We start from the raw sequence: 20,749 nt of genomic DNA on the forward strand, positions 1-20,749 counted from the left end.
TTATAGTTATCTTTAAGAGAAGTTTTGTTAAATGCTCTTTTAAACAAAAATGAACACTTTGAATGTTGCTATTCCTTCACCTTAAAAAAATAACTTGGGTTTTTTAGTTTTTTTTAAATATCTGATTTTTTTAGGTGAGCAGTTCTCTCAGATTTCGGTCATTCGATTTTCTTGTGTTTTTTAATCCGAATGAAACATTTTTGGTGCCTTCGGTATGCCCAAAGAAGCCATTTTGCATCATTAGTTTGTCCATATAATTTTCCATACAAATTTGGCAGCTGGCCATACAAAAATGATGTATGAAAATTCAAAAATCTGTATCTCTTGAAGGAATTTTTTGATCGATTTGGTGTCTTCGGCAAAGTTGTAGGTATGGATATGGACTACACTGAAAAGAAATTATACACGGTAAAAAAAAATTGGTGATTTTTTATTTAACTTTTTGTCACTAAAACTCGATTTGCAAAAAAACACTATTTTTATTTTTTTATTTTTTGATATGATTTAGAAGACATGCCAACTTTTCAGAAAAAATCGAAAAATTGGTCGCCAAAATTTTTCTACTTCATTTTTCGATGTAAAATCAAATTTGCAATCAAAAAGTACTTTAGTGAAATTTTGATAAAGTGCACCGTTTTCAAGTTAAATCCATTTTTAGGTGACTTTTTTGAAAATAGTCGCAGTTTTTTTTTAATTAGTGCACATGTTTGCCCACCTTTGAAAAAAATATTTTTGAAGAGCTGAGAAAATTCTCTATATTTTGCATTTTTGAACTTTGTTGATACGACCCTTAGTTGCTGAGATATTGCCATGCAAAGGTTTAAAAACAGGAAAATTAATGTTTTCTAAGTCCCACCCAAACAACACACCTTTTTCTAATGTCGATATCTCAGCAACTAATGGTCCGATATTCAATGTTAAAATATGAAACATTCGTATATAATATTTTAAAAATTTTTAAACCAAGACTAGCATTTCAAAAGGGCCAAACATTCGATATTACGCCCTTTTAAAATGTTAGTCTTGGTTTAAATTTTTTGAAAATATTGTTTTCGAAAAGATCGGAAAATTCACGAATGTTTCATATTTTAACATTGAAAATCGGACCATTAGTTGCTGAGATATCGACATTGGAAAATTGTGGGTTGTTTGGGTAAGACTTAGAAAACATCAATTTTTCTGATTTAAACCTTTGCATGGCAATATCTCAGCAATTAAGGGTCGTAACAACAAAATTCAAAAATGCAAAATATAGAGAATTTTCTCAGCTTTTCAAAAATATTTTTTTCAAAGGTGGGCAAACATGTGTACTAATTTAAAAAAATAAAAGATTGCGACTATTTTCAAAAAAATCTCCTGAAAATGGATTAAACTTGAAAACGGTGCACTTTATCAAAATTTCACTTCAGTACTTTTTGATTGCAAATTTGATTTTACATCGAAAAATGAAGTTGAAAAATTTTTGCCACCAATTTTTCGATTTTTCGAAAAAATCAGTATTGATTCAAAAATTCATAACTCGCTCAAAGATTTTTTCTTTTTTTTCTTTTACTTTTTTTGCAAATAAAGTAGTAATCCAGCTGCGTGTAAAAGGCCTGGGTGTAAAATTTTGCATTATTCTATGAGATTCTGTGTAATATTACACCCTGAAATGTGTAGCCCATTAGTATGGGAAACCTACTTGACCGAAATGTGGAGCTCACATATACGTTTATCCTTTACATTTTTCATCAGTCTGATGGCCGAGCGGACTAAGGCGCCAGTCCTTACTGTAGGTGCTGGGTTTGAATCCCGTCGGTTGCAACTTTTTTTTTGTGTTTACAAAAATTGTACATGCAGCGTGTAAAATTAAGTGTTTATTTTGACGAAGGTGATGTGCATGCTTTTGCATGCGATTTTACCATCGGATTTTTTGCTGTGCATTTGATGTCCTCTAAAACATATCAAAAAATGAAAAAAAAATAAAATAGTGTTTTTTGCAAATCAAGTTTTAGTGACAAAAAGTTAAATATAAAATCACCAATTTTTTTTTACCGTGTATCATTTTTTTCCAGTGTAGTCCGTATCCATACCTACAACTTTGCCAAAGACACCAAATCGATCAGAAAATTCCTTCAAAAGATACAGATTTTTGAATTTTTATACATCATTTTTATATGGCCAGCTGCCAAATTTGTATGGAAAATTATATGGACATACTAATGATGCAAAATGGCTTCTTTGGGCATACTGAAGGCACCAAAAAAGTTTCAGTCGGATTAAAAACTACAAAAATTATAATTCAAGAAAAAAGACCGATTTCGTAGAGAATTGCTCAGGTGCAATAAATCGTATTTTTTTTCTTTTATTTTTCGGGTTTTGAATCAGTTTTCCGTGAGGGGTATTCAAAACACAAATTAAGCAAAAAAAAACAAAGTTTTTGAAAACATACTCCAGCTATATACTTTCATAAAACAAGTCGATAAAATTAATTGTTGGACGTTTTAAGATTACCATGTTTTTTTTGTAGAAGAAATTTCATTTAATTGATTAAATGTGAACACTATCAAACGTTACTGAAAGAAGTATGAGATAACCCTCTTTCAAATTATATTGTTAAAGTTGAAAGGAACACTCAAGTAAGATCTTGGACCAGATCGTGAATCAGATAAAGTATCCTAAATATCATTCAAATCGTTTTTATTAGACTGTGAATTAATTGTTGTTTACCAAGTATTTAGTGAGAAATAACTTGCTTTTTCGACCGTGGATTTGAAAACCTGAAGATTTGGTGACTCCGAATCATGCTCAAGCTTTGACTTCGCAGCTTTAAATTTAAGATCTGGAAAGAATATTTGATTTAAAATTGATATCGAAAACCTTACGAAATCATTAAAATATTTTCAAATACAAAAAAAACTTGACCAACCTAAAGTTTTGAAATTTATTAAAATCCAGAAAAGGTTTGAAATACTTTGTTAGATTGAAAATGGTTAATAAAGCAAGCATTGGATTGTTGGAAAATAAATTTAGCTACTACCGAGGCCGAGGGAGCAAAAACTAAAATAATTCTTACACAATTTGCTTCATAACAATGCTATAAAGGGAAAATAAATATTCCTACTGCAAAAGATGGCAAAATATGACTAGAATATCCAAAGTCCTCGTTAACATTTTACTTTTAATAATCGAATCATGTTTTCTTTTGTTAGTTTCGGTCGTTGTGTTCCAATAAGCCCCAAAAATACTGAAAATGTTTTTAAGATGGCGGCCACTATGTCGCAATAAACGGTGGGAATATTGATATTTAAAAAAAATCTCCGATTAGACCTAAGAATTCAAAAATCAAATTGTCACTTCGGACAACGGCGTTAAGAGATCAATTCATACAACTGAATTGAATGACATTGTTTAACTCAATTATTTTCTTATAAAAAGTTTAGTCCCTTTCGAAAAACCAACTCCGAATTTTCCACATCTTTGCCAACATCGCCACCAAACACGTCCCATTTCAGTAGAGATTCGGACGTCGCGCAGAACGGACAGCACAATTTCCTCTCCCAACGCGTCCGGTGGGGTCGATTTTCCTTGCAATTTTCCTCGTGGCGCAATCCAACAGCATTTTCATCGCTCTCACAAATACACACATAAAAAAGAGCGCAGTGTCTTCGCGCCCCACAATTTGCTCTTTGACACTGCCGTTTGTTATTATGGATGGAAACGCCAAAAACATATGATTTTGTAGCGGTTCGTTGCTGGTATTGGTGTGAGGTGAGGGAAACTGTTTGGGCATGTGTGTATTGGTGTTCTGAAGTGTATTTGCCAGGATTTCCCACCCCGAGCTTTTTCCTCTCACGCGAAGGTTAACCCAGTGAAAGTATTGAGTTTTTCAAGGGAGGGTCCTGAGGACCTACAAATTTTCAAGTGCCCCTTTCGAAAGTGTTGATTAATTTGTGGTTTTTGGCTGTTTGAATTGCGCGATAATGAGCTGCGAGAGTGTTTGTCAAGTAGTCGTCAAATGAAAGCCGTTAAAATCACGCCACGCCGCGCGGGAAGCCAAATTAAAAATAGCTCCATTCACCTCTAATAGGGGCTTTCATCTCATTCTCGGCATCGTCGTCGTCGTCGGCGGCAGCTGTACTCTCGGTCAGTAGTTTATGGCCGTAAATTGTGTCGAGTGACAGCATCGGTCAAGCGTTTCAGTTTACTGACCCCGTAACCCATCGGAACGGAATCCGGTCGGAACCGGTGGGAAATCGATGATTCTTGAAGCAGTAAGTGACTAAAATGTCACAATATCTACAATAGTGACAAATTCCTTTTCAAATTTGTCACAGCCAATTTCCCTTCGCTACGAAGTGCACGCGAGCAGCTCATCTCTGATGAAATTAATTATAAAAGTGACTTTTGCGTTTTGAGCCACAATACAACAGCAACAGAAAAAAAGTGATGTGATAAATTACGAATTTGTTGATGCTGCAAAACAAGCTGAAGAAACAACGCCTTTATTCGCGAGACAATACACAAGCGCACTCTTGAGTGCGGTGAAGAATGTTTCGCCGAATAGCGTGTCGAGTGAAATTTGAGGTTAAACGGGAGAGAAGAAGAGCGTGCTCGCACATGCTGCTGCACTGCACGATCGTGTCACACACGAGTATCGTGAAGTGTGAGTTTGTGAGGGAATGTTTGGCTGTGTGAAGGGTTTGCATCAGCGGTGGTGGTGATTAAAATTTATGTGTTGAAAGAATCTCACTGAATAATAGATTTATTTAGTCAAAATAATTTAACACTAGATTTTTTTTGAAAAGGTTCTCTAAGCTATTGTCTTTCATATGTTTATAGGACCATTTAAAAAACTCTAGAACTGAAACATGATTTCACAACGACTTGCAAAATATGATGACACTGTTTAACTTTTGTGTTAAAAAATATTGTAGCAGCTGGCATTTTTAAAAAGATTTTTATATTAATGAAATTCGATTCACATAAATTTAAAAAATTAAAAAATTATTTCAGTCCGTAATGATTAAATACCGTTTTTAACGATTGACATATATTTTCAATACATGAACAACCTAATTTTTTCTTCTTTATTCAATGATGACAATTTGCAAATGTTTACTTAGTCTTAGTCTCCGATCTTTGATCTAAATTACTTTAAATTATTATAATTTTTACGTGTATCATTTTCATTCAAACTGCAAATTAAGTCGCTAGTGAACACATTCGAATAGTTATGATTTATGATTCAATTGTTCTGTTGTCTTCAATTTTAACAGAGTGCTTTGTGGATAATTATTATTTGGAATTGGAATATTTTAAAGGTGCGCGATTCTTTACATAAAATTTTATTGTTTGCATTTTTTTTTGGATTTTCCTCTGACCTAAGAAGGCATTTTATTTACAATTTTGGCTGTTATCTGAAGCTATTCGAAAATTTGTATCTTTGGAAAGAATTTTCTGAACGAAAAAGTGTATTCGGCATCGTTGTAGGTCGTTATGAGGGCAATTGAAAAAAAAATAATAATCTAAACATAAAATTACTTATTTCTAATTGATTTTTTATTCACAAAATCTGAAATTCCTAAAAACATTTATTTTTATTTTTGTTATTTAAACAGAATGTAAATTTCTTAAAACCATATTTTAAACTTTTTTGTATTTTCGATTTTAATTTTGAGCCACAGAGAATTATAGGGAAAAAAGAAGTTCACTATTAAAAATTGATTGATATCAGAAATGAAAATCAGTTTTTGAATAAAAAAAAATAACAATTATTTTAATAAAATGTACTGTTTTCCGGTTATAGCCTGTTGAAGGTTATATTTGATTAAAAATAAGTTTATTTTTGATTTAAATAAATTTTCAAATTGCTTGGGAAATTTTTCATAATTTATATGTTAACACTTGTAGCCCCAACGGGATCAAAAAAGTTGGAAATGCAACTTCACCGGCTCTTTGAAACCTTGGAAAAAAATTGGAAATGTCTTTTTAATTGTAACTTAGGGTAGATGCATCTGTTTTGGATCTACCTTGTTGGATCGAATCAAGGGTCCTGATTGCTCAAAATCAACCACTCCATTCGCGAGCACAAATAGCAGGCGACGCGATACTGCCCTGATGAATTCCTACCGTTTGTCACTCTATCACCATTCGCTCCCGAACACTCTCTTTTCTACTCTTCTCTCTCTCTCTCTGATCGGCTCAGTCTCCGAACGGTTCAGACAGGCCGATCGTCTCCGATCACTCTGAACTGAAAACATTTTTTCTCTGATGCGCTGTGTTATACTCATTGATTTGGGTTGCCTAAAATCAATGTTATTAATTAAATTGTGCATTTATTTTGATTTCATAACATTATAGACACCATTCAAAGAAACTTCCACCAAGAAAAAATCAAATTGATGGCAAACTGAGGGCGTGAAGACTGCCGCGCTGGCATTTTGTGAGAGTGGCTCTTCGCTGAGCATGGTAGTGTGTGAGTGTCGTCGAGCGACGGAGTAGGCAAATATTTTCACGATGTATTTGTTCGCTGAGTGAACAGTTCGGGCCACACGCTGGCTGCTTGCGAGACTCATTCGCTCATGAATGCTAGCGGGTTGGAATAGGCGACGAATGGATAGGCGATGAGTGAGTGGTTTCTGTTCATTGAACTGAAAATCAGGACCCTTGGATCGAATGCAACAAGAATCATCCAAATCGGTTGAGTTTTCGCCGAGATGCAGCCGACTGAAGTTGCATTTCCAACTTTTTGACCCCGTTGGTGCTACAAGTGTTAAGACTTTAAAAATGTACAAAAAATTGTTTTTGAGACAGTATAAATTAAAAATTAAGCTCAATATCAAGCCCAAAATTTCAAAATGGGTTAAAATCACTAATATTAAAAATCATGTACAACGGGCAGTACACTATTTCGAGTACATTATTATTCTTTTTTCTCAAATTTAGTTCAATAGGACACTGTTTGGAAAAAAACTTTATAATATTCTTAGATATTTTTAAAATTTGTAATCAATAACTGTATTCTACGGTAATTTTATAAAGGATGTTACCATGCTAAAAAGCTTCTCTAAATTTTATCAGAAAATTGAAATTTTTGGGAAATATATTATTATTTATAATCTAACAACTTTGTGATGTTTTAAATAAGAAAGGAACTAACTTTTTTTTTCATAAAAATCAAATTATTTTTTTTTATAGATTGGTAAAATTTACGTTACGAAGATTTTTTTTCTTCTTTTCAAACGTTACGAAGATTGTGATAAAGTATTTTATTACAGTATAAAAAATATATCGAATACTTTTTATTTTATTGTATATTATTGTATTGTATAAAATATTGTTTTATCAAGCTTAAATAAAGTACGATGAAACGATGGAAATAATAAACGATTAATTAATTGATAAAATAATATAATAGTCTGTAGATCATAAACATTAAAGCAAATAAATGGTATTAAGATTGCCAAACGTTGAATTTGAATTTACTTTTGAAGATAAGTAACAATTCGCGATGAATATATTATTTATTATCATTTAAGTTTAGTTTAGTTTTTTTTACAGAATATACATTATGCAGGTTTTTTTTATTTTTTTTTTATTATGCAGGTTAACAATCAAAGGTTTTTTCAATCAAATAATTTTATTTCATAAATAACAGGATAAATATTTAATTTCCAGAAAAAAAACATAATATTCGCATGAATTTTATTATTTTAATAGATGTTTCAATTCTTCTGAAACATTAACCCTTCGGCATTGACCGAAATGCAGCCACTGGCTGCCACACTCAATTTTAATTGAAACCTTTCCTACCCAACGCGACAGGACGTCGCGCCGGTAGTAGTTATAGGTTAAGGGGGGTTTCGCGTAAGTCACAAATTTTAGGCGCCACCGTGTCTATTTTTAATTCGGTACTTCCAACCCGGTTATGGCGGTCATTTTCCGCGCCCAACTGCATATGATTTATCCTGCGAGCACGACATTCATTGTGTTTTGGCACGTTTGGTTTAGTTCTAGTGGGTTGAACTTCTCCCAGTGAGAATAAGTATTCAAATTGATGGCTAATAGTTTGTAGGAATAACGTCTCCCTCTAGAGCTGGTAATTGCTATGCAAATGTTCTCAGGGAGGAAAATCGTTCTGCTTGGTTACCTTTGCTGAAACCAAAGTAAGAATATAGCTCGTAACCGTCAGCAATTTGCCAAAGCTGCCCCCCGCGTGATGAATACGAAAATGAGCGTGACAGATGGCTGTTAAGTTTCTCCTACTGCACGGAGAAAAAAGAGTTCTCAAAATCGTGAACAAGCGTTCATGAAAATGAGAACCTCGAACAAAGTGTTCAAATCCCATGGTACGATTTTGAAAAACGTACCATGAAATTTCAACACTTTGTTCGTGGTTCCCATTTTCATGAACGCTTGTTCACGATTTTGGGAACTCTTTTTTCTCCGTGTGTGTAAGGATTCAAATGCCACCAGTTTGAATGGATTTACGGTGTGTAGGCTTGTGAAAGATCGATGTTTTCATTGACGTTGTTTGTACACAATTGTTACGTGCTTTGCAGTAATCGATTGCTTAGTTGACACTAATTAAGTTGGTTAGAAACGTCCATTTGTTGAATATTGATTTAAATATTAAAAACGTTCTACAAAGACTCCTCGAATAGATACCCCGCTCCCGTTTGTGGACCCCCTGGGATCCAGTTGACGGAGATAAAAATATCGCAAATTGAAGAAAATCACAGCGGAGAGAGAAAATTGACCGTCAGAAAAATACTCGCAGCATGGGAAGTGGAAAATGAAGCATAAGAAAAGCGGGCAGAAATAAACAATCCATTTGTTTGATTTGCAAACGAACCGTTAAATGGTGTGAAGTTGCGTTATTTTTGATACTTTTGGTTTCAGCTCAAATTTGCACAGATGAACCACAGACAACACCACAGACCACAGACAGTCTGTGGTTCACAGTGTCTTGCGAACCTTCGTGGTGAACGGACACTAGAGCTGCGGTATTTTTTACTACCTAAGCTCAGAGTTATTTCAAAACAAAATTCACAGTCTTTTTAAAGACTACCTGAGTTATTTTCCAAAATTCTAAACAGTCTTTTCAAGACTAACCCCACCTGAAATTTTGTTGTATTTTACAAACGAAGCCATCTTTTTAAGAGAACTTTGCTTGCAAAATGCGTCAAAACAAAGGTAAACGCAAATCTTCTGAAGATTTGGTCGTTACGTCGGTGAAGCGTTTGAACGCTAAACCGGCTAACGGAAACAGAAAAAGAAAACAGCCTCTTCTGAGGTCTGATTCTGATTCTGAATGTGAGGTCAATCCTCCAATTCCATTGACAAACAGTTTCGGTGTTTTATCCGAAACTGATGACAAGGAACCTTCTCCTCGTACTGAGCCTTCTGCCGTCGAGAAACGAGTAAAGGCTCCGCCAATTGTAGTGACTTCCGTCTCCGATTTGGCCAGCTTTCGAACGCAACTGAAGAATTGCAAGGAAACTTGCAATTTGAAAGTTTCGTTCCAGCTTGGTCGAAGAGGAGAATGTCGCTTGTTGACGGAATCTTTACAAGATCACAAAACTTTTGTTGGTTATTTGAAAAACCACAAACACAATTTCTACACGTACGAGACCAAGAATGCTCGGCCATTCAAGGCGGTCCTAAAAGGTCTCTCCAACGACTTGTCGGTGGATGAGATCAAAAACGAACTTAAGGTGTTGCTTGGCTTTGCCCCATCCCAAGTAATACCAATGAAGAAAAAATCAAACGGGAATATTTTTCGCTTTGGTTTGACTTCACAATTTTATCTGATTCATTTCAACAGAAATGAAATCAACAATTTGAAACTTTTGGACAAAGTACAGTTTTTGTTCCATGTACGGGTAAAGTGGGAGCATTTTAAGAAACATGGCGGTAATGGCCAGAATCTGACCCAGTGCCGGCGTTGCCAGGCATTCGGTCACGGTACTGATCATTGCGCCATGGTTCCAAAATGCATGGTTTGCGGGGATTCTTCTCACGACAAGGACAATTGTCCCGTGAAAGAAGTCACCCAATTTAAATGTGCAAATTGTGGTGGAAATCACAAATCAAATTTCTGGGATTGCCCCATCAGAAAAAAGGTTTTGGATTCTCGTGCTAAGCATCAGCCGAAATCCAAACCGAAATTTTCTCAAAGTCAGGTTGTACCTGCATCTTTAAATCAAACGTTCGTGCTGTCTCACTCGAACAATTCTAGAAATACCCCTACCGTGGAAAAGTTAGGTAACAACAATGGCATTTCTTATGCTAACGTCGTTTCGGGTTCGGGTTCATCCACGAATTTTAAATCCTCTACCAATCTTTCTGATATTGGGCAGGTACCTCAAATCTCATTTGAAAAAATTTCTGCTGGCAACGCTTTGGGATCTTCTGATCTCGGCGATGTTACGTTTGAAAAAATGACTTTTTTGCAAAACTCACTGTTTGGTTTGATTCAAACAATGAGTAATGCTACATCCATGATGGAAGCTATCCAGATTGGATTAAAATTTGCGAATGATGTTGTTCTTACCCTGAAGTTTAATCATGGATCTAAGTAATTCCATCAATATTATGAATTTTAATGCTCGCTCTTTAAAAGCGAAAGAAAATGAATTTTTCAACTTTTTACGAGTTCATAACGTGCATGTTGCTGTTATAACCGAAACATTTTTAAAAACTGGCACTTATTTGAAAAGTGATCCAGATTATAAAGTTATAACTAATAACCGAATGAATCGAAATGGCGGTGGAGTTGCAATAGTTATCCACCGTAGTATGACTTATAGCACGTTACGTGATTTTAAGTTAAAAGTTATTGAAAGTTTGGGCATTGAACTTGAAACTTCTTTTGGGAAAATTATGATTGCAGCTGCATATTTGCCATTCCAATGCACTGGGGAAAATAAAAATTATTTCAAAGGGGATTTGAATAAACTTACTCGGCATAGATCTCGATTTTTGATCATCGGTGATTTAAATGCCAAACACCAATCTTGGAATAATTCTAAAGTAAATTCCAATGGTAAAATTCTGTTCAGAGATTGCACTTCTGGTCTTTATTCGGTTTTATACCCGAATGGGCCAACTTGTTTTTCTTCTGTTAGAAATCCATCAACAATTGATTTGGTTTTGACAAATCAAAGTCAGTATTGTGGTCCTTTAGTGACTCATGCTGATTTTGATTCTGATCACCTTCCAGTAACTTTTTCACTTTCTCATGAAGCAGTTACCAGACCCAATAGTTCTGTGTTTAATTACCACAAAGCTAATTGGGACAGGTATCAGCATCATATTGAGAATAATTTGAATCATGATTTTGTTTTAGAAACCAAAGCTGATATAGATTCAGCCTTGGAATCTTTAACTAATGCAATTTTGGATGCTAGGAATATTGCTATTCCTAAAGTCCAAGTCAAATTTGATTCTCCCATTATCGATGACGATCTTCAGCTTTTGATTCGTCTGAAAAATGTTCGCCGAAGACAGTATCAACGTTCTCGTGATCCTGCACTGAAGCGAATTCAAAAAGATTTGCAAAAGGTTATTGACCACAGATTCACTCTCCTGCGAAATGAAAAGTTCGCAAGAGATGTCGAACAAATTAAACCTTATTCCAAACCTTTTTGGAAACTTTCAAAGGTTCTTAAGAAACCTCAAAAACCCATCCCTTCTTTAAAAGATGGTGATAATATTCTATCAACTAATGGGGAAAAAGCTCAAAAACTTGCTCAGCAGTTTGAGAGTGCTCATAATTTCAACTTGAATGTTTTGAGTCCTATTGAAAATCAAATTTCAATAGAATTTCAGAATATTGTTGAACAAGAATTTTCATCAGATGAAGTTTTTAATACGGATCTGAATGAAATAAAATCTATTATCAAAAAATTTAAAAATATGAAAGCCCCTGGTGAGGATGGCATTTTTTACATTTTAATTAAAAAATTACCAGAAGCAACTTTAAGTTGCTTGGTCAAAATTTTCAACAAATGTTTTGATTTGGCATATTTTCCCAGTAGTTGGAAAAATGCCAAAGTAATTCCGATTTTGAAACCGGATAAAAATCCTGCTGAAGCCTCAAGCTATCGGCCCATTAGTTTGCTTTCATCTATTAGTAAATTATTCGAAAGAATAATTCTTAATAGAATGATGACGCACATTAATGAAAATTCAATTTTCGCTGATGAGCAGTTTGGATTTCGCCTTGGGCATTCAACTACTCATCAGTTGTTGAGAGTTTCAAATTTAATTCGAAGCAACAAATCTGAGGGCTATTCTACTGGCGCTGCTCTTCTAGACATAGAAAAAGCATTTGACAGTGTTTGGCATAAAGGTTTGATTGCGAAATTGAAAAGGTTTAATTTTCCGATTTATATCGTGAAAATTATTCAAAATTATTTGACGGATCGTACTCTGCAGGTATGTTATCAGAATAGCAAATCTGATCAACTACCTGTACGTGCTGGCGTCCCTCAAGGAAGCATTTTGGGTCCAATTTTATACAATATTTTTACTTCTGACTTGCCTGATTTGCCCCCAGGATGTCAGAAATCACTTTTTGCTGATGACACAAGCATCTCCGCCAAAGGCAGAAGCCTTCGTGTCATCACAAGAAGATTACAAAAAAGCTTGGATATTTTCAATTCTTATTTGAAAGAATGGAAAATTACTCCAAATGCTGCAAAAACTCAACTTATTATTTTCCCTCACAAACCAAGGGCTGATTTTCTTAAACCAAAAAGTCATCACATTATAAAGATGAATGAGGTAAATTTAAAGTGGGAGGATCAAGTGAAATATCTTGGACTTGGTTTTGACAAAAACCTTACTTACAAGGATCACATTGAAAGTATCCAGGTTAAATGTAACAAATATATTAAATGTTTGTATCCACTTATAAACAGGAATTCTAGACTTTGTCTCAAGAATAAACTGTTAATTTATAAACAAATTTTCAGACCTGCCATGCTTTATGCTGTGCCGATCTGGACAAGCTGTTGCTTAACCAGGAAGAAAAAACTTCAGAGGATTCAGAACAAAATTCTGAAAATGATTCTGAAACTTCCTCCCTGGTTCAGCACCAGTGAACTTCATCAATTAGCCGAAGTTGACACTTTGGATGTTATGTCCAATAAGATAATTGATGCATTTCGACAAAAATCATTGCAGTCTTCAGCTGCATTGATCCGCTCTTTATATAGTTTATAAGTTAGTTTTAAGGTATCCCTTTTCCCTTTTGTACATGTAGGACCTCCTACATTTGAAATCACTGAATAGCGAAAGCTACAATATTTCATGAATAAATGAAAGTTGCTAGTATTTAAAATTGAGGTGAAAAGTCATCGTTTGTGATTGGACACTCAATAATATTTTAACTGAATGAATGTACATGGAAAAGAAATTTGAATAAATATAAATTAAAAAAAAAAAGACAGTCTGTGGTTGAACATCAATTTATCTTGTTCGACAGTGCGTTGGCCATTAATTTACAGTTCGAGAGTTAATCATGGTATTTATTACCACAAACAAATTTATTATTAACGCTTTGGAAGTGGCTGGGTTCGTCAACATCAATTCAGCGGGGGAGTTCTGTGTAAATTTGGAAATGTTTACTCGAGAGGCAGCAAACGATATTGGAAAATGTTATGGGTTCGATGGGTTGTAGTAAGCAGTGGGGAAAATGAGTTGTTTGATATTCGATGAATGAGTTGCTGTATGATGTGCGCTTTGATGTAATTGTTAAACAAGTCGAGAGTTTTGGGTGTGTTTGAATATTCCTGACTGGCGGTTTCAAATACACACAAAAAGAGAAAACTGAAATGGACCTTTTCAAAAAGAAGAATCCTAGAATTATGTTTTGAGTTTCATAAATTTGAAAATTTACCATTAGGAGATTGGATTTATCTCGAAACCTATAAATAAGGCTAGTGATTTTTCGCGATTTCATGGAAGCCGCGTAATTCGTGAAATTTGTCCCTGGCCGTGAAATTTGGGAAAAACCGTAAAATATTCACCAAAATGCATATAAAAAAAAGACAATCACACCGTCTTTGCACACTGAATGCGAATATTAATGGGATAAACATTGAGCGAAAAGCTCCAGGAGGATAAGGTGGGAATCGAACCCGCGCCCCATAGCAACTTAGGGATCGGCAGCCAAAGCCGCTAGCCACCGCGCCACGAGGCCCTCCAAAGTTTCTTTATTCCACGAAATTCCAAAAAGATTTTAAAAGAACATCAATCAACACATCTTTGAAAGAAAACGCAAAAATTAACCCTCTTATTTTTAATTTTTTTGTAAAATTTATTTTAATTTATCAACGATATTTTGAATAAAAATTCAATTCAATTGTTCAATTGTTTAGTAAAATAATACACACTGAAATCATATGTGTTGACCATTTTGCATTGAGTTAATATTTTTTCTTGAATTATCAATAGATGTAAAAACTGCTTTTAATGAAGTTTTACCTGAACTTTATTAAAATACTAGGGTAATTCTCCACCAACTCACACGAAATCGGAAAAAGTTGCACCGACCCCTCTTCGATTTAGTGAAACTTTGCTCTAAGGGGTAATTTTGGTCCCTGATCACGAATCCGAGGTCCATTTTTCGATATCTCGTGACGGTGGGGCGGTACGACCTCTTTTATTTTTCTGGTTTTTTACTAAGACATGTTTTTCAGTGATTTGTAGCTCGCATGGGGGAAGAGATAGAAATTTGGTGTCAAAGGGACTTTTGTTTAAAATTAGACGCCCGATTCGATGGCGTACTCAAAATTCCGAAAAACGTACTTTTCATCAAAAAAAAGTTAAAAAATAGTTTTAAAATCGCTGCCATTTCCCGTTACTCAACTGTCAAAAATCGTGAGGGTCGGGACAACTGCTGTGTGAGTTGGCGGAGAATGACCCACTACAATTTCCCTATTGAGCAGTTCTCTAGGATTTCGGTCATTCGATTTTTTTTTGTATTTTTTTAATCCGACTGAAACTTTTTTGGTGCCTTCGGTATGCCCAAAGAAGCCATTTTGCATCATTAGTTTGTCCATATAATTTTCCATACAAATTTCGCAGCTGTCCATACAAAAATGATGTATGAAAATTCAAAAATCTGTATCTTTTGAAGAAATTTTTTGATCGATTTGGTGCCTTCGGCAAAGTTGTAGGTATGGATATGGACTACACTGGTGTTCGGATGAACCAGAGTAAAACTAAATTTTTTGTAGCAGCTGTCTCCAGCAGCTTTAAAACTGGAATTATATTTAAAAGGTAAGTTTCTGTACATAATTCAACTTCTTTTCTCCTACTCACTCAAATAGTCTTCTCCTCGCGATTTACTCCTCCTTCCTTGAACCTCCTCTATTCCTTCTCCTTTCCTTTCCGTTCCTGTTTTTATTTTACACTTGTTAATTAATTATTCTCCTTCTTTTCAGGTAAACTTACAGATAATCATCGCCGTCCTAGGTACCACCATGTGACGGTACGACAATCGTTGTTGTTCTTCAGTCGTCGTGTGCAGCTGGTAAGTATTTCACCGTTAAAGTTTTCCTAATTAATACTAATTGTTATTTCTTCCTACTTACAGGTTTCTTTTTGGGATACGCTATAATTTAAACGTTAATTTAGCCCCAAATGCATTAATTTTCACTAACTTATGAACACAAACTACTTCGAAATGGAGAATCCTTCTTTTTTGTTTTGATTTTCTCCTTGCTTTGCGCTCGCGTTGACATTCGAGATGGAGTCGGCCGATTACACCGTCGGCGCTATACCGTTCGGCAGTGTGGCCATCTCAGCGGTCGTAACACCCCAGCCCGTAACATCCGTCGGACCATCCGGTTCGTAGGATTTACCAAGATCCTTTGGTACCGCTGTGTTTACTCTGCTCTTCTGCTCCGACTGGTCAGCGTCCTCCGTCTGGTGCCATTGCGCGGGGACACCTTTGCCTTTGCCGACACTCGGGTTCGTCGTCCTGCTGATTCCGTCCGTCAGCCTCTGCGCGCCGTCCAGCCCAGGCAGGTTCTCTTCGACAATCCAGTTTACCGCAGTCATCTCGATTGCAAACGCCAAATCTGCATCCCCTCCGGTTCCTACACACTCTCTTGCAGCGCTGTCCATTTGCTCGTGCGTTTTCGCCGTTGAAAAGGCCACCGAGCCGGATATATTTGCTGCGTTTCTGTGTAGTTTTTGGCCGCCTTCGTCGTCGTCAACGCCGTCATGCACCTTGCAGCTCTTCATTGCCAAGAGACTGACGCCGGGGTGCCGTAGTGGTGTGCTATTGCTGTGGTGCAGCTTGTTTCCACCCTCGTCGTGACCACCGCTCTTCGGAACATAGTTCTTTGCTTCGTCAGCCAGCTCACGTCGACTCAGCCACTGCTGCTTCAGGAAATCGCCGTCCTCTGCTTGCGTCTTCAAATCGAGCACTGCTGACCGGAGATTTCGTTGCTGAACCGGCTTCGTGTTGGTCGAGTTAGCCGCCTTCATTCTCGTGTTGACTCGATCGACCTCTTTAAGCGCCTCAACCGGTTCGTTTTCGTGCGCTGATCCGCTTGCCATTGTCTCGATGAACCCGTTTTTATCCATGCAGCCAGCGATAGACTTCGCGTGCGACCCTTTTGCGTCGGTTACCGTTGGATCTTGCTGAACATATTCCACCGATTCTTGCATTGCGCTTTTCTTCTTCGGTTTGTCCGGATCTTTCGGCGCCGCGTTGTGTTGAGCTATCGGTGCCGGCAGCATCAATCGCAGCTTTCCGATGAGTTCTTGCAGCTGACCATCGTCAGCCACCAAACCGCTGCAAACCTGCGCCGCAGAGACCCACTCATTCATCCGCGTGAATCGTGGGCACACGTGACTCGCCTCAGCCGACCGCTGTCTGGCGAGTTTTCCCGGTACGTCTCCGAGATCCAGTCGAACAACCTTTGCGCCAACAATCAACGCGACGGTGTTCCTTTCGTACCGCAGATACGAAACCATTTGAAAAACTATAGGCGTGCTGGCGCGGACTGCGCTTACGACTGGAAGAACCACCTGGTTGTAAAGATCCCAGCATGTATTGCTTTGGCCGCGTTTCTCCAACCTCTGGTTATCGCCGCGATTCCAGCTTCCGACGATCTTCGTACGCTCGTCGTCGAACATCTCCTCCATTCCCTCACAGAACCGCAACTGGCGATCGTGGCGCACTCTTGGTTGCATTTGGTTGGCCCTGGTCAGGCTGGAGCTGTCCTCTTCCCGACAGTAGAGGTCCGCGTCCTCTGTCTGTCTTCTTCTGCTTGTCTCGGCTATCATGTCCGAGTTGTTTTTCGACGAAAAGTTCTTTATTTCCGCCTTCTTCGTTGCCCAGAGCCGTTCCTCCACAATCGGAAGTACGCTAGCTGGGTCTTCAATTGCGAGCGGATACACCAGCGTGATATCCGTCGCTTTCGTACGCTCGTACAGTTGATTCGCTGCACTTTTGAGCGTTGTGAGTGTTGCAAACTTTTCCGCTTCCGGATGCTCAAGACCGCGCGAACTCTCCGCGTGGCTTCGTTGCAGCAGTTCCGGACGATCCACCAGTAGTCGTCGGGAAAAGCGAAGCGTACGATGTCCAGTGTCTAGCGCCGCACCTTTAAGCCAGTTTTGAAGCTTTCCAAGATCTGCTCCGTCCACAACTCCACAGGATTCCGAGGGTTTTTGTTGCGTTCCGTAGGACTTTGGCAACCATTCTGGGTCGTTCGGGTAGCAAGGAGACTGTCTTGTACGCCTCCCGCCCGCGGCCAGTCGTGCCTTCTCAAGTCCGGAACCTTGCTGCCCCAGCCCGTAAAGAGTTCCGCTGACGTCTTGCTTGTTCAGCTTCGTACCGTTCTCGCCGGTGTCTTCCACGCGACTTTTCGCACTTCCATCGCGGTCTTCATTCGAGCTTTCTTCGCGCTCGATCTTCTTCTCGTCTTCTGCCTCTTCCTCACTCGTCGAGTTGACGATTTGAGGACATTGCAGGATCTTCTCGAAACCATACTTGGTGAGCTCCAGCTGCTCGTTGATGAGTGAAGACCTTCTTTGAAACGAACTCTGCAAATCTGCCATTCGCCTCTCGTGGTCCGCCTTTTTCTTCCGCTCGAGCTCTAAGTTGGCTTCTTGCCGCCGCTTTACTTTCCGGATTGCTTCGGCCATCTTTTCTTCCTTCTCCCGCAGCTCGCGATCGATCTGCGCTTGCCTTTCCGCCAGCTCCATCTCGATCTCCTCCTGCTTCTCCCGGATCCAACGTTCCGCATCGAATTCTTCCGCTTGCCCAACCACCGGACAATCCGTGTCGGTCACCGCATCTGGTTGTTCGCGAGCTTGTTCGGCTGAATCGTCGAGATTGTTCCGACAACCTTCCGGGCAGTACCACTCCGTATCCGCCGCCGTGTTGTCCGCGCAGCGGGAGTGGTATTTCATTCCGCAGCTGCTGCAGGTGATAATTTCCTCCACTTCGGTGAGAAATTCGCACGCGCCGCAGAGATCTGAAGTCTGGTCCAGGTTGGAGCTGCTCATCGTGTTGAGATTCATCGAACCAGTATTTGATTTTAAAGTTTGTTCGGATGAACCAGAGTAAAACTAAATTTTTTGTAGCAGCTGTCTCCAGCAGCTTTAAAACTGGAATTATATTTAAAAGGTAAGTTTCTGTACATAATTCAACTTCTTTTCTCCTACTCACTCAAATAGTCTTCTCCTCGCGATTTACTCCTCCTTCCTTGAACCTCCTCGATTCCTTCTCCTTTCCTTTCCGTTCCTGTTTTTATTTTACACTTGTTAATTAATTATTCTCCTTCTTTTCAGGTAAACTTACAGATAATCATCGCCGTCCGAGGTAGCACCATGTGACGGTACGACAATCGTTGCTGTTCTTCAGTCGACGTGTGCAGCTGGTAAGTATTTCACCGTTAAAGTTTTCTTAATTAAAACTAATTGTTATTTCTTCCTACTTACAGGTTTCCTTTTGGGATACGCTATAATTTAAACGTTAATTTAGCCCCAAATGCATTAATTTTCACTAACTTATGAACACAAACTACTTCGAAATGGAGAATCCTTCTTTTTTGTTTTGATTTTCTCCTTGCTTTGCGCTCGCGTTGACATTCGAGATGGAGTCGGCCGATTACACCGTCGGCGCTATACCGTTCGGCAGTGTGGCCATCTCAGCGGTCGTAACAACTGGAAAAAAATTATACACGGTAAAAAAAATTGGTTATTTTTTTATTTAACTTTTTATCACTAAAACTTGATTTGCAAAAAACATTTTTTTTCATTTTTTTTATTTTTTGATATGTTTTAGAGGACATAAAATGCCAACTTTTCCGAAATTTCCAGGTTGTGCGAAAAATCATTGACCGAGTTATGAATTTTTTAATCAATGCTTATTTTTTCAAAGAATCGAAATATTGGCCGCAAAATTTTTTCAACATCATTTTTCGATGTAAAATCAAATTTTCAATCAAAAAGTACTTAAGTCAAATTTTGTAAAGTGCACCTTTTTCAAGTTAAATCCATATTTAGGTGACTTTTTTGAAAATAGTCGCAGTTTTTCATTTTTTTAAATTAGTGCACTTGTTTGCACACTTTTGGAAAAAAATATTTTTGAAATGCTGAGAAAATTCTCTATATTTTGCTTCTTCGGACTTTGTTGATTCGACCTTAAGACATTATTTTCAAAATTTTCAAATCAATACTAATACCTTTTGAAATGTGAAAAATACCAATACCTTTTGAAATGTTAGTCTTGGTTTAAAAAAATTAAAAATATTTTTTCGAAAAGATCGGAAAATTTCACAAATGTTTCATATTTTAACATTGAAAATCGGACCATTAGTTGCTGAGATATCGACATTAAAAAATGGTGGGCTGTTTGGATGAGACTTAGAAAACATCAATTTTCCTTTTTTTAACCTTTGGATTGCAATATCTCAGCAACTAAGGGTCGTATCAACAGAGTCCGAAGAAGCAAAATATAGAGAATTTTCTCAGCTTTTCAAAAATATTTTTTTCCAAAAGTGTGCAAACATGTGCACTAATTTAAAAAAATGAAAAACTGCGACTATTTTCAAAAAAGTCACCTAAATATGGATTTAACTTGAAAACGGTGCACTTTATCAAAATTTTACTAGAGTACTTTTTGATTGCAAATTTGATTTTACATCGAAAAATAAAGTTGAAAAAATTTTGCGACCAATATTTTTTTGAAAAAATCAGTATTGATTAAAAAATTCATAACTCGGTCAATGATTTTTTGCACAACCTGGAAATTTCTGAAAAGTTGGCATTTTATGTCCTCTAAAACATATAAAAAAAAAAAAAAATAAAAATAGTGTTAATTTTTGCAAATTAAATTTTAGTGATAAAAAAGTTAAATAAAAAAATCACCAAATTTTTACCGTGTATAATTTTTTTCCAGTGTAGTCCGTATCCATACCTACAACTTTGCCCAAGACACCAAATCGATCAAAAAATTCCTTCAAAAGATACAGATTTTTGAATTTTCCTACATCATTTTTGTATGGACAGCTGCGAAATTTGTATGGAAAATTATATGGACAAACTAATGATGCAAAATGGCTTCTTTGGGCATACCGAAGGCACCAAAAAAGTTTCAGTCGGATTGAAAAATACAAAAATTAAAATTGAAGAAAAAAGACCGATTTCGTAGAGAATTGCTCTATTGCTGAAATTAAGGAAGGCAAAACAAATCTTTATTGAACTTATTTTAATGATTCTAGTTTTGATGTATTAG

The 20,749-nt window shown here is 37.0% G+C and overlaps 2 protein-coding genes across 4 annotated transcripts in view; one reads left to right on the forward strand and one right to left on the reverse strand.

Annotated features, from left to right (window-relative positions):
* Positions 1 to 3,510: 3,510 nt before the first annotated feature.
* The window catches only part of LOC120422415 (retinaldehyde-binding protein 1-like), a 28,802-nt gene continuing 11,563 nt past the window's right edge, over positions 3,511 to 20,749 (forward strand). The window contains exon 1 of one of the 3 annotated variants that reach the window (XM_039585829.2): positions 3,511 to 3,750. The gene's annotated coding sequence lies outside the window, so the exon portion shown is untranslated. Of the gene's footprint in view, positions 3,751 to 3,813; positions 4,254 to 20,749 lie in introns of those variants that run through there. The other 2 variants (XM_039585830.2, XM_052708673.1) reach the window with 2 other exon arrangements.
* On the reverse strand, positions 15,595 to 19,170 carry LOC128093084 (uncharacterized). Its single transcript, XM_052708672.1, has 3 exons — positions 18,952 to 19,170; positions 18,812 to 18,887; positions 15,595 to 18,754 (listed from the first exon to the last, which is right to left on the reverse strand). Exon 3 carries the CDS (start codon positions 18,529 to 18,531, stop codon positions 15,757 to 15,759), a length of 2,775 nt encoding a protein of 924 aa, XP_052564632.1. The 5' UTR covers positions 18,532 to 18,754; positions 18,812 to 18,887; positions 18,952 to 19,170; the 3' UTR covers positions 15,595 to 15,756.

This window comes from Culex pipiens, chromosome 2, assembly GCF_016801865.2.
Source record: "Culex pipiens pallens isolate TS chromosome 2, TS_CPP_V2, whole genome shotgun sequence".
Classification (NCBI taxonomy): Eukaryota; Metazoa; Arthropoda; class Insecta; order Diptera; family Culicidae; genus Culex; species Culex pipiens.